Here is a 12,023-nt window from a genome sequence, read left to right as displayed (position 1 = left end):
AACAAAATGTGAGAAAGCTGAGAGGAGGCCTCAGGCAGCCTACACTCCTCACAGGGTGTGGAGGGGCAGCGCTGAGCTTTGCTCTCTGCTGACAGAACTGGGCCCAAGGGAATGGCTTGGAGCTGTGACAGGGGTACAGCTGTACCCTTGGAGTGGGGGTTAGGAAAAGGTTCTTCAACACAGGGCAGTGGGCATGGAACAGGCTGCCCAGGACAATGGTCACAGCCCCTAGCTGCTGGAGCTCAGGAAGCGTTTGGACAGCACTCTCAGGCATAGGCTTTCAGTTTGAATTCTCTTGTGTGAAGCTAGGAGTTGGACTAGATAATTCTTAAGGGTCCCTTCCAACTCAGGATATACTATTATGGCTTAGTACAAAGGTGGTAGGTAGGAGAGGAGCAACGTGTAGGGCAATTCTTGGCCTAACCTTGACTTTTGGACCTCACCGGAGAGGACTCCTGGTGTAACCAAGCAGCTGAGTCACAAGGTTTGGAGATAGACTGGGGGTAATGGGGTCAATTTAAGTATCACTGAAAAAAGTCCATGTGTTTGATCCATCATGACACATGGAACTGCATTTCTGTCAATGTAATGGCAGTCCTCTACTCAAAACTCCTAGTCTTGAACGAGCCCGTGCTGAAATCAGCTGTAGAGGTTAAAGAGATTGTTCCCATGAGCAAGAATTACTCTGAGTAAGACTTAGAAGGACAGAGCCCGTAGGGTGAAAAATGTTGCTTGTCCCAGTAAGCTCAAATCTTAAGGCTGTCAAGAGAAATGAATTCAAGATGCTGACAGAGAAGGGAAGATCAAGAGCAAGTTCTATGCACATTAAAAATAGCTGAATATGAAGGGACAGAGCATGCCTCTTAGGCACTGGGCTAAATTAGAAATGGGTAGGAAGTCACATGCTTTCAAATGTGTTACGTATTTGTACTCGTGACCAAATTACTCTCACCTCTTCATCCTTCTCTCCTCCCCAGCTCCTGCCCCTCCAGCAACTTATTATTAGTTTGTATTTGTATGTCTCTGGGTGCTCCCCAGTCTGTTGCATTTAGTGATTTTTATAAGCAACAGGCCCTGCTAAGAGAGGAAAAGCAGTAGTCCTCCTAGCTTTGGTAAATCTCACCCAACCATGCTCTGTACTGGCTGCCATGCTCAGCTCTGGCCATCTTAGGCGCTGGTATTGCTGTACGCCTCTTCATTTGAGGAAACTGGACACCTGTCTTTTCCTTTGGCTTACGTGAAACAGTTTTTGGACGTATGACCTCTCTGTCCCATTCATGGCAATGGGATCTTGCTGTCTACATCACCATCAAGCTTCGCCAGAAATTTGAAGCACCCAATTTTTCAAAGCTCCACCTCTACATACTCTTATATTTATAATTAACATTTTATGACACATGAGAAGTGTATAATTAGTGTTCTTTTAGAGGATCCAAAACCTAATCTATTTTTTTTCCCGTTATCTAGTAAAGGAAATAACAACCAATCAGATAAAACTTTTGTGGATCCATTGCTTCCCCCTCAATTGAGCACTCTCTAAAAGTAGATTGGAATCGAAGAAACAGCTCAGTCTTAATTCTTCACTTCCGATCCATCACATTGGTGCATCACACTTTCTTCCATGGAGAGCTGTTTTCTCCTTGCAGGTTGTGTTCATGAAAAGGAGCCCTCAGCCGCAAAAGCACAACTTGCCTTCCTCTTTCTTGTTTCTCTCTCTGAGCTTTTAAAGCACTGCGCTTCTTAAAACCTAATGTTAACTTTGCTTCTAGTGCTTATCTGCCCTTTGGGTCTCCCATCCCTGCAGAACAGTTTAAGAACACTGATTTGAGGTACAGTGTTGTCATAGACAGCATGGAGTTGCTCTGTTTGAATGGGAGTCACTGCAGTGGAAAGACTTTCTCTGGTGTAAGAGATTTGTAATGGTAGATGTGGCTCTATTGGAAATCAGTGCTAGGCATCGTTTCTGCAATTCACAGCAACTCCTAAAACTGAATAATAGAGATGGTCCTTGAATCCTGCTATCAGCAAGCCACAGTTTTGGGACCTGAGGCAGAGGAGAAGTTGAATGACTGCCTTAATATCTGGCAGGAAGTCAGTGGCATATTTTTTGCTTACTGGAGTTTTAAAGTTCTCTGCAAAGCAGACATTAAGCATACTGAAGTCTGTATTTGCTAATAGTAGGAAAGATTAGCGACTCAAAATAAATCTTTTGATTCTTCAGGAATCATGTTGTCAGCTAGTTTATTCCTTAATATTTGTATGTTACGGGCAGCTTTTCCAGGTGTGTGAACCTTAGCTGACTCCAAGCTAGGAGCTGTTGCCTTTTTTGCCTGCAAGACTGACCACAGCAGGGGTGTGCACTTTGTGTTTTTATCCAACTTTGTCTCCTGCAGGAGCATCGTGAACAGTAGCTCATCAGAGATGAAGTGCAGACTTCTTTTTCACTAACGTAACAGCCCTTCAGAATATCCTTTTACAGCCCTTTCAGCCTTTCCAAGTTTGAGCTGTTTTCTCCGTTAGCCTGGAGTAAATGCATGCTTACTTTTATTACTAGATCAGCCTTGCCTCTCAACACGGGTGCTCTGGAAAGTGTAAAGTCTCATCAAGTAGGCCATTGGCAGAGCATTTATAAACTGTGCTTTTAGCTAAGTGATGTTGGACACAGCTTGGCCTCACGCCCCCTGCTCTGACCTGTGCTGGCAGCAGGATAAGGCTAAGGACTGTGAAACAGATATTTACTGTATTTTTCTGCTTGAACTGTTTTGACAGTAAATTGGTGTTTTCCAGTTTTAACACAAAGCGTTCAATAATTCATGTGTTTTACATACAGTGTTGTTCCATTAGCACCAGTCTTTGAGATAAGGAAATCCTGATGGCAAGCAGTATCCAACCGAATGCACATTTACAGATTAAAAACCAGCTGTTTCCTAAGGCTGGTATCAAGAGCCAGGGGTTTGCGTCAACAGTATTGACTCCTGAAGTCACCAATAGTAATCCTGACTTTCTGTGCTTTGTGGAAGGACTTGTTCACTTAATTGCAGTGAAAGCTGCCAAGAATCAGTAGTTTAATTATTTCGGAGCCTGACTTCTGAACAAAATTGCAATGCATTGGTATTGTAAGGAGACACAAGTTTAGAGTCTTAACGTTTCAAATCAAGTATGGTTCTTTTTAATTCTATACTCAGCTTCTCTCTATAGATCTCTGTATGGGCTAAGGTGCTGCCAGCATCCAGATATGCATTTCTGCAGGAGCTTGGTATGACAGAATGCTGTTCCGCATCCTTCTTTCCCTAACTGGTGGCATTTGCAGTCATCCACAGAAAATGCTTTGTGGTGATCCTGTTTCTTACTGTGATTAAATCGGTGACTGCAGGATTCGAACTCGGAGACTGTGACTGATAGTAGTTCTGGCACAAGCAATGATCCCAGGTCCCCATGCGCCGAACATAAGCTGCGCCACTTAAAGCATTTTTATTCCCAAGTGCTACAGCAGCATGTTTTGCAGCAGCTTCCAAGGAAGGACGGGATTATTTCAGTGTATTCACACAGGCTGAGCGAGCCTCCAGAATGTAAACGAGCATGTTCAGAATGCGGTGTTTGGTGGCAGTGCGTGTGAGCCGCTTGCAGAGGGGGTTATTTTTGTTGAGGTGAAGAGTGTGCGTGTGCTGTGCGTGTTGTGTTGTGGGAGGTATGTGCTGTGCATGGGGGCGACGTGGGGATGGAATGTCGGCCTGGGGAGAGGGAGAGGAGGGAGGGGGTCTGGGTGCCTGTGATTGGTAAGAGCTCCACAAAGGCATCTGCCAGCAGGACTTCAGAGGAATGTGAAACCAAATCATTTACAAGTTAAAGATAGACGCAGAATACACAGCATCTTGAGCCAGGGCTTAAATTCATCCCTGTCCGCCTGGCTCCTCGCAGAGCTCTGCCTGTCAGCTTTCCTCTATCTCCTCTCAAGACTCTAATATTCCTTGAAAAAGTACCATAGTTCTGGATTCTGTGGAATTACTGAGGTGGCAGAAGGGATCATGGTGCATACCATAGGGTAAGTAGGAGGCTTGCCTTTTGCCATTTGCTGCAGTGGTGTCTCTGCTTTCCTTCTGCTTTCGGAGCTCAGTTTTTGGAGCGCAGGAGTTCCTTTAAGGTAGATGTTCAAGTAATGCTTTCCCTCATGATTTCTTTTGCCCTATTTTCCCAATGCAGTTGTTTGAACTGCATTCTCCAACAATGGGTTAACTCACAAGGTTTCTTGTTTTGATGTACTTAGGGAGTCTTTGTCTTTAATAATCTTTTCCTTACAATTTTGAGCGCTGTTTTCCTATCAGCTGGATTTTGTTATAAACCTTTGCCCTTCTCAGAGAGATGTGCTGCCTGAAATGCTTTTTGTTACAGTTGAAAAGCTAACTGTTTTCCACAATGCAGAGAACGTAATCAGTATTTGTTTGCTTGTTTGGCCAGGGATTCGCTTACCTGCTATTTCCTTTCTGTGAGTTTGATCACAACACAGCATTCATTATCTTTAAACTTTTTGTTTGTTAGCTCTCAGATAATACTTGGCTTTTGGCATTTATACTTTTTAACATTTTGCTTTTTACATTTTCTCTAAGCAAAATCAATTCTATCTGTAATGACAAAACGTATGCATTCCCCATTACTTAAATTGTGAGTTTGTGAGTAAGAAGAAGAATCAAACTGTCGTGTTCTTTCCACAACTTACCAAAAGTAATTTCAGTATCCAGTGGATTCATCTCTGCACTGATCAGTGATATTTTCTGTATACTTCCCAAACATTTTGGGTGAAGTTGTGCTATTTCTGTGACCACAAGTAAATATTGGCAACTCAGTGGGAAGTTGGATGTAAAATTAGTTGCCTAGCAAGAACTCATATAGTGAGTTTCCTCAGGATTTATACTATGAGAATCGCCTAAATGGCAGCACCATTTTTATCATGTATTTTGGGCACAAGTACTGCACATTTGCAACAGGGATGCTCTTAGCCTTGGTGTCGGTGTCCATTCACCCAAATATATTCAGCATTCCTGACATGTCAGTGGTGCCCACGGGAGCTGTAGGAAGTGGGTACTGCCTGCAGGTTCCTGGAACACCGAGCATTTCTGGTTATACATACAAGCACAAAGAGACTCATGCAGTGTTGCAAAATACGTGCAAGGGAATGAACTAAAATAGAAGCATTTGAAGGAAAGATGATAGATCTGATATGTTTTATTATCTTTCTTCTGTTTGATCAAGTTGATCAACCTTTTGATCAGCTTTCTAGAATTTTGCAAAACACCTGGGTGAGCAGATCTGTTGGACTAAGGGGAACATTGGTGGTAGGCGGGCAGTTGGACTGTATGATCTTGGAGGTCTTTTCCAGCCTTGGTGATTCTATACTTCTGTGATCTGCTGTGAATTATCTTCTGTGTGGTTAAATGTAGGGGATGAAGGAGAGGGAAATGCAGAACCTTTAGTGGAACTATGGAGAGAAGAACAATTACAGAAGTGATAAATGCCATTTAAGCCAGTTCTCTGATTGTTAACAGTAGTTGGATGTTTTCCTAACTAGCTGGGACTAGTTAAACACTTCAGTCCCATGCAAAATATGCAGGGCAGCTGGCTCTAACATTAAGGTAATTTTTGTTTTGCTACTGAAGTGGAAGAAGTTTGAGAAAAAATACGTATGTTGGGATGAGTAAAAAATTACAGTGGGTCTTAGCAGAGCTGTGGTTGTTCTTGCTTTTGCACTGGATTCCTGCGCAGCATTAAGCAAGCTAGGTTTTCCAAGCCCCTGCAAAATGGAAGGGAGTATTCATGTTTAGATAGCAGGTCCTACAGGGAATAGGCATTGCCTCTGATATGGCTTGGTACTATTGACTTCTGTTTTCAGATGGCATCCCCCTCCCCAGGGCTAAGGCAAAAAGGGACAGGGAGGATGAGTTCACAACTTTGGAAGCAGAGCTTTACCACACCTTTTACAACCTTCCTAAACTGCATAAGAAAAATAGACTGACGCTCAGAGGTGAGCAGAAAATAGAATTAATGTTTCATGGGAAATTCCTGAGTCAGTTCAAAATTAAATTGCATTTCCCTACCACAGTTTATTACTTTTCAGAAGCATCGGTTCAGGAGCGTGATGTTCCTTTTTCATTATCTGAGGCCCTTCTCTCCTAATTAAATGTGCAAGACGTGCTGGAGAGCTTCGTCAGAGGGAAACCCGCTTTGTACTGTGGGAAGTGAAGCTGCTGAAAACAAACAGTTCTTGGAAGAAATGGGCATCTGAACCAGGAAGAGACATTCCCAGAATAAGAAGCTGCAATGCAATGTTGGGTTGATCAAAAAATATATCCTGGTGTAGAACCCTTCTGAAATAACAACTTTAATTTGGGTTAGTGGTAAAATGGAAAATCCTTAATAAACCGTTGTTTGCCCATAGAAAATGTTGATACATTTGGTATATAGTTCATATACTGTAGTGTTGGTATATTTTTCTGAGATGAAGAATCCCTGGCCAGCTTTGATTTCTGTGTTAGGACAAATATGATGTCACCTGTGCTTGGTGACCAACAGCACGAGGGTGACATAGTGTAGATGAGGCAATGAGTGCAGCATGTACCGATTCAATTGCTGCAGCATTGGAGCCTTCTGCTTTGGGGTGCTGTTTTTGTGGGGCAGTGCTGCCCTAATGCTGATGTGCTGTCCAACACCAATATGTGCCATGAATTCCTGCTCTGAAGAGCTGCCTTCTTGGTGTTGCTTGGGAACAAACCCTGCTTTAGCATGGCTAGTAGCATGCTTGGTCTCAGAGCGGGCAGGCCTCAGCCTCTTGCCTGTTAACATCAAATTTTAAGTGTCTTTGTCATGGGAGTTCAGGCAAGTCATGCAAGCTATGGATGGGTTTGACACATTTTCTTCCTTTAATAAATTATACATTTCTTCCTTTGTGAACCTTGCTAAAAGCATTGGCAGGAATGTGCGTAAGGACTTTATAATCCTTCCTTAATAGACTCTACAGTTATTGCCTGTGGCTCCCATTTCCTTTCTGTTGGGATCATTTTTTCTATTGTACGTCTTTATTTCTAGCCTCTTCTTCAAAGTTTTTTCAGTGATTGTTCTGCTGAAGATTAAGAAAGAGGAGTGTTGTCTGGAATTGCTTGGTAAAAGTTTAAGGGCTTTTCCCCAAGGTTCCCTGAGAAGATGCTGGCATATGTCTGAGCTCACAAGCACCTGAGAGCAGCTCTCAGTGATATAATTTCCTTTGGGTCCTAATGAATCTAGTCCTAGTGCCAGCAGCTAATTTGTTTTGGCAGAATATGGCAGGCAGTGCCTTACACAAGGCACCACACTGCAGAAATCCTTGAGTCTGTAATTTTGTAACTGTCATAAAGAAAGAAAACGCACAAAACCAACCATACCTAATGAAATTATGGTGTCCTATGTAGCCATGTATATAATCTCAGAGCCCAGGAACTCTCACAGCTGCGTTTACTGGGAATCCATGCAAGTCCTGCACTCACTATTGATTCTGGCTCCCTGAGTATCAAGCAACAGAGCACTTCTTGAGCTAATTATTACTGTAATTATTTCTGTATGAAGTGACTTTACCTGGAAATACAGTGAGACTTCCCAGTAATGGGATACTTAAAAATGCATCTAATTGCGGCAGTGGTAGTTGAGAAAGCTTTTGGTACCTAACAGTCTGGAGAAATCTACCCTTCCTATCAGGGGGCTGTTACACAAAGCCACGTTTCTGAGCCAGTTGTGTGGCCTCTTGTTGCATTTGGCTATAAAACCTGAACTGATATGTGCTCTGAGTAATAAAGACGGGATGAGAAAGCGCTGGGCACAATGAATGTCTGTTTATTAATTTATTTGTGGCGTCTGCTGAACTTGGCCTTCCCTGGGGCACAGAAGGGAGCAGGAGACAGCAAGTATCTGCCCGTCATCTCTGATAAGCCATGTGAGGGCTTGCTGCTGCCTTGTTTGCAATTGCTCTGAGATCAAGGGATGAAAAGTAGTACCTAAGTTCTTATTTCCTTTTATATCTTTTGTAAGGATAAGGTTGACTATAAAATACCTCCCTGTAAATTTCTAAGGACGTTTGCACTCAGTGGAACCCCAAAAAGAAGAAAGTGAAAAAGGAATGAGACACACAGAAGTCTGTGAGCAAGTAGGCATTAAAAACAATTTATTGACAACCAGTGCCTAGTTCTTTCAAGCGTAATTAAAGTAAGCACAGCTAAAACACAGAAAAGTACATTTGCAGCAACTTGTCCTTGAGTGCTCATTACCAAATAACAGCTGCAGATAGCATTAATCTTTCCCTTTTCCAATACATTTTCAAAACACATCTTTTAACAAGAGTAGTTTTTGTTTGTGAATGTGGACAAGTACATGGTTCTTAGCAAAAGAATTAAAAATATTTTATTTTTGATTATTTTCTTATTAATATTTTATATTTAGCATAGGTGGGACTATCTCCTTTCTTTAGCTTTGGCTTCAAAGATTGTTGAATGTATATGCATAAAACATTCATTTTGACTGCAATATCTGGTATGTGGAATTTCATATCAAGCACAGAGTTAGGAAAGCAACTGGAAATAAGAAGTTGGCGGTGACTTGGACTAAACTTTGTGTTGTTTCATATGCACCCACCTGGAAACAGTGTATTCCCTCTGAAGAGAGCATAAAGCAGATTGGCTTTGTGCCCTTAAGCCAGCAAGGTGGTGGTGGGTTGATGGCTGAATCATAGTGGTCTTTTCCAGCCTTGATTCTGTGAGACTTGCAGGTAGGGCAGGAGGGCAGGCAGTTCTCCCAGAACTGAAAGCACAGAACAGGCTGTTGCCAAAAGGAGACTGGTCAGAGAATCGTATCATAGAATCACAGAATGGCCTGGGTTGAAAAGGACCACAATGATCATCTAGTTTCAACACCCCTGCACACAGCAGGGTTGCCAGCCACTAGGCCAGGCTGCCCATAGACAAAGGGAAATGTCTGTAACTTGAAGCAAGGAAGATGAGGTAAGCCCTAGGAAAATGTTGCCTCTGAAATACACTGCCGATGGAGGCTGTGGAGTATCCATCTCCGGAGGCGCTAGGAATGGCTTTAATAAACATGAGTATATCTGGCTGTTTCTCGCAGCAGGAGGCAGATTACAGATCTTTTCTGTCTGTCCTGTGATTTGCTGACACTGGTGATAATCCTGTGCCTGAAATTATTTTCTTATTGCAATACATACTTCCTTAATTCTGCTAGGAGGGGTCTCTGTGCAGAGCAGGACAGTTTTTGCTGAGGTGCGGAGGCACTTAATCATCGTGTTGTTTCCTCATTTTGAAATGTTCCTTAGGTGAGTAGTTAAGACACAAACAGCTGGCTTTGCATTTCAGCTCAAATACCATCATCCTGAAATACTTGGAGACATCACTCTGTCAGCTGGCACTTGACAAGCCGTCCTAAATTTGCAACACGTAATTGGATTCTTGGGATGAAATCTGAGTCCCCTTTGAAGTCACGGGTTTTTATAGGGCAGAAATTTCATGCTGAGGCCCGAGTGGCGTCCACTTGTACATGACGGGCTTTGCTGTCCCATGCAGACTGCTGTGTGTGGGATGGGTGCGTTGGGAGGTATGAGAGTGTGTCACCTTGCGTGGCCAGCATCTGTGTGCAGAGGGGCCTTTGGAGTGCCTGTGTGGGGGTGAGGGAGACTTCACAACAGGTGTTATATGGGGGGAATCAATTACTCTTACTTTTTTTTTTCCCAGTTAATGTCAACAAAATGAATTTACACCATCTGGCATAAAAGAGAGGAGAGGCAGTCAGTGAAAAAGCAGAACCTGTTTTGGGTTTTAAAATTTCATTTGCTAAGACTTCAGGCATTCTGTATTCTCTTCAGTGTAATTTTTTTTGTCCTTTTTGCATTTTTGGGGAGGGATTCTCCCCCAGTCTATTTTTTTTTTTTTTTTTTTAATTTCCAATAACCTATAATTAGCATTTAATAGATAGGCGTAACTGTAAGTAAAATGTTTTGCTAACTACTGGTTAATGTCCTCTGATGAAACTCATGCAGAGATGTCTCCAGTTGTTGTGAGCTAAAATAGCTCCACTGAAAGTACTCTGGCTTTGTTTATAGCAGTGCTAATTCAGAGCAAGTTCTCTGTTCACAGTGTGGCTACTTTAGATTTAGAGGAGATAATTGGAAGTTCATCCTCAAACAGATCATACTGACGTAAAAGCTCAGTGTTAATCTCTGAGCTGGGAGGTAAAATTTCATGTGTTCCTAATGTACGATTGCATTGCCACATCCAAATTTCTTTGCAGGCTTTTCTCAGCTGTGCAGTGATGCACTGAGTGTAAGAATGGTGCACGTTTACTTGAGGATAGAACCAGCCTGTAAAGAAGCACAACGCCCGGGCTCTAGGACCACCAATAGATCAGTTGTTAATAACCTCACTGTGTAATTAAATCAGAATGATTTGAAACTGCCATTAGGGGGAAGAGGACAGAGGAAAACTGTTTCATCCTCACAACATCGTGTTTTCATTGACCTACTTACAGCAGGGAAGGAAACGTGTCCCTTTCCATTATAGCAGAATAGGTTTGTTCAGCGATTTTATACTGCAGTGGCATAGGAGCAGACCGGCTTTTCTAACCACGCCAGGAGGGTTTGGCAGCATGAGTAACATTATTTCACACATTTTGTGCTAAGAAGTGTAAGTTCCTGTCCAAGCTATAATATTATTAACCCAATCAATTCAGCAGAAAGTGCTTTGATTGAGAAAAAAAAAAAAAAAACTTGTATTCAGAAGTGAGAAGAAAAAGGATGTGCCTGGAAGTGTGCAAAGAAGCCTTTTACTGGCAACCACATTTCCATCATCTTCCTTTTCCCAGATGCAGAGTCCCTGCCCTCCCTGAGGCCCTTCCATCTCCTTCCACTTGCCTCTGGGCAGCCCTGCAGCAGCGAGCTGAGCAAGGGGCATTGGGCCTGCCTTCCTTCCACATGTTTGCCCTGCAGCAGGCATAACAGCACACAAGGCAAATCCCAAATCTCTTGGTCCTTCATAATGTGCCATGAGGCAGTGGTGGCCACTTGCAGGGCTGGGGATGTTGCAGAGAGCGAGGGGAAGGCTGGCTCAGGCCTGGTGGCACAGGGCTGTGCTGGCTGCAGCACTCAGTGTGTGATACTGCTGTTGGTTGTCTTATGTCTGGGTCAGTAAACCATCACGTTTTGCAAATAAACACCTGCAGCTAGCCCTTCTCGGGCCAGCCAGGTCACATCCCTCCACAAGGTGTTTTTGCTAACTTGGTATTGTCAGAAGCATTAGTCACTGTGGTAGTGGCTTAATAAGTCACAGTAGGAGCCAGCTGGTAATTAACAAATTAAAGATATCGTAGATATTTTCCTCAAATATTTCATATGTAGCAAAAATAATTGGAAGCCGAGCACTTCAGCTGTTTGAAGCAGTTACATACGTGAAAAACATCTTGCCGTGTCAGGAAATAATTCATTCACAGAGGCCAGCGAGGCCTAATTTTGCTGCCATCTCAGGATTCGTAAAAGCACACACAAGAGCTGTGAAACAGGGAGAGAACAAATCCTGCCCCTTTTTAACCGTTTAATTCTATCTTGTTTGACATACTTATCCAAATGGCTGTCAGCTGCATCTTTAGGAGCGGCACCACTCCATGGGGTTCAGCTGCTCCCTCCTGCACTTAACTTACTTTCATTTTAGAAATATTCTGAAGCAGGAGATCATGTATGCGCTCAGGAGCGAATCATCTCTTAGAAAGATGAAACCAGCTTGCAATCACAAGGAGAAGAAAACAAAGGCAGTACAAATTGTGTTAAACCTCTAACCAGGGCAAGGCTCTGCAGTGAATGCAGATGATGATGGTTTTCATTGTGTAGGTTAGGGAAAGTACTCTGGAATGCACAAGCTTGCTTTAACTCACTTGGGGTTTCTTTATTTTATGACCAGATGGTGACCAGTGGTTTCAAATTAAGATGCTCTCAATTACCTGTGCTTGATGGG

General features: G+C 42.9%; 1 protein-coding gene across 6 annotated transcripts in view; it reads left to right on the top strand.

The window, feature by feature from the left end:
- Positions 1 to 12,023, top strand: part of DTNA (dystrobrevin alpha) — a 210,664-nt gene that overhangs the window by 31,441 nt on the left and 167,200 nt on the right. For 2 of the 6 annotated variants that reach the window (XM_048939442.1, XM_048939438.1), the window contains exons 1-2: positions 3,839 to 4,042; positions 11,970 to 12,022. The exons of 2 other annotated variants lie outside the window; for them this stretch is intronic. Coding sequence is in view for 1 of the 4 variants with exons in the window: in XM_048939434.1 (XP_048795391.1) it covers positions 4,026 to 4,042 (17 nt within the window). In the remaining 3 variants the exon portion in view is untranslated. Of the gene's footprint in view, positions 1 to 3,838; positions 4,043 to 11,969; position 12,023 lie in introns of those variants that run through there. 2 more of the 6 variants (XM_048939434.1, XM_048939441.1) reach the window with 1 other exon arrangement.

This window comes from Lagopus muta, chromosome 3 (assembly GCF_023343835.1).
Source record: "Lagopus muta isolate bLagMut1 chromosome 3, bLagMut1 primary, whole genome shotgun sequence".
In the NCBI taxonomy this organism is placed as follows: domain Eukaryota; kingdom Metazoa; phylum Chordata; class Aves; order Galliformes; family Phasianidae; genus Lagopus; species Lagopus muta.
This window is presented reverse-complemented; position numbering and strand designations above follow the sequence as displayed.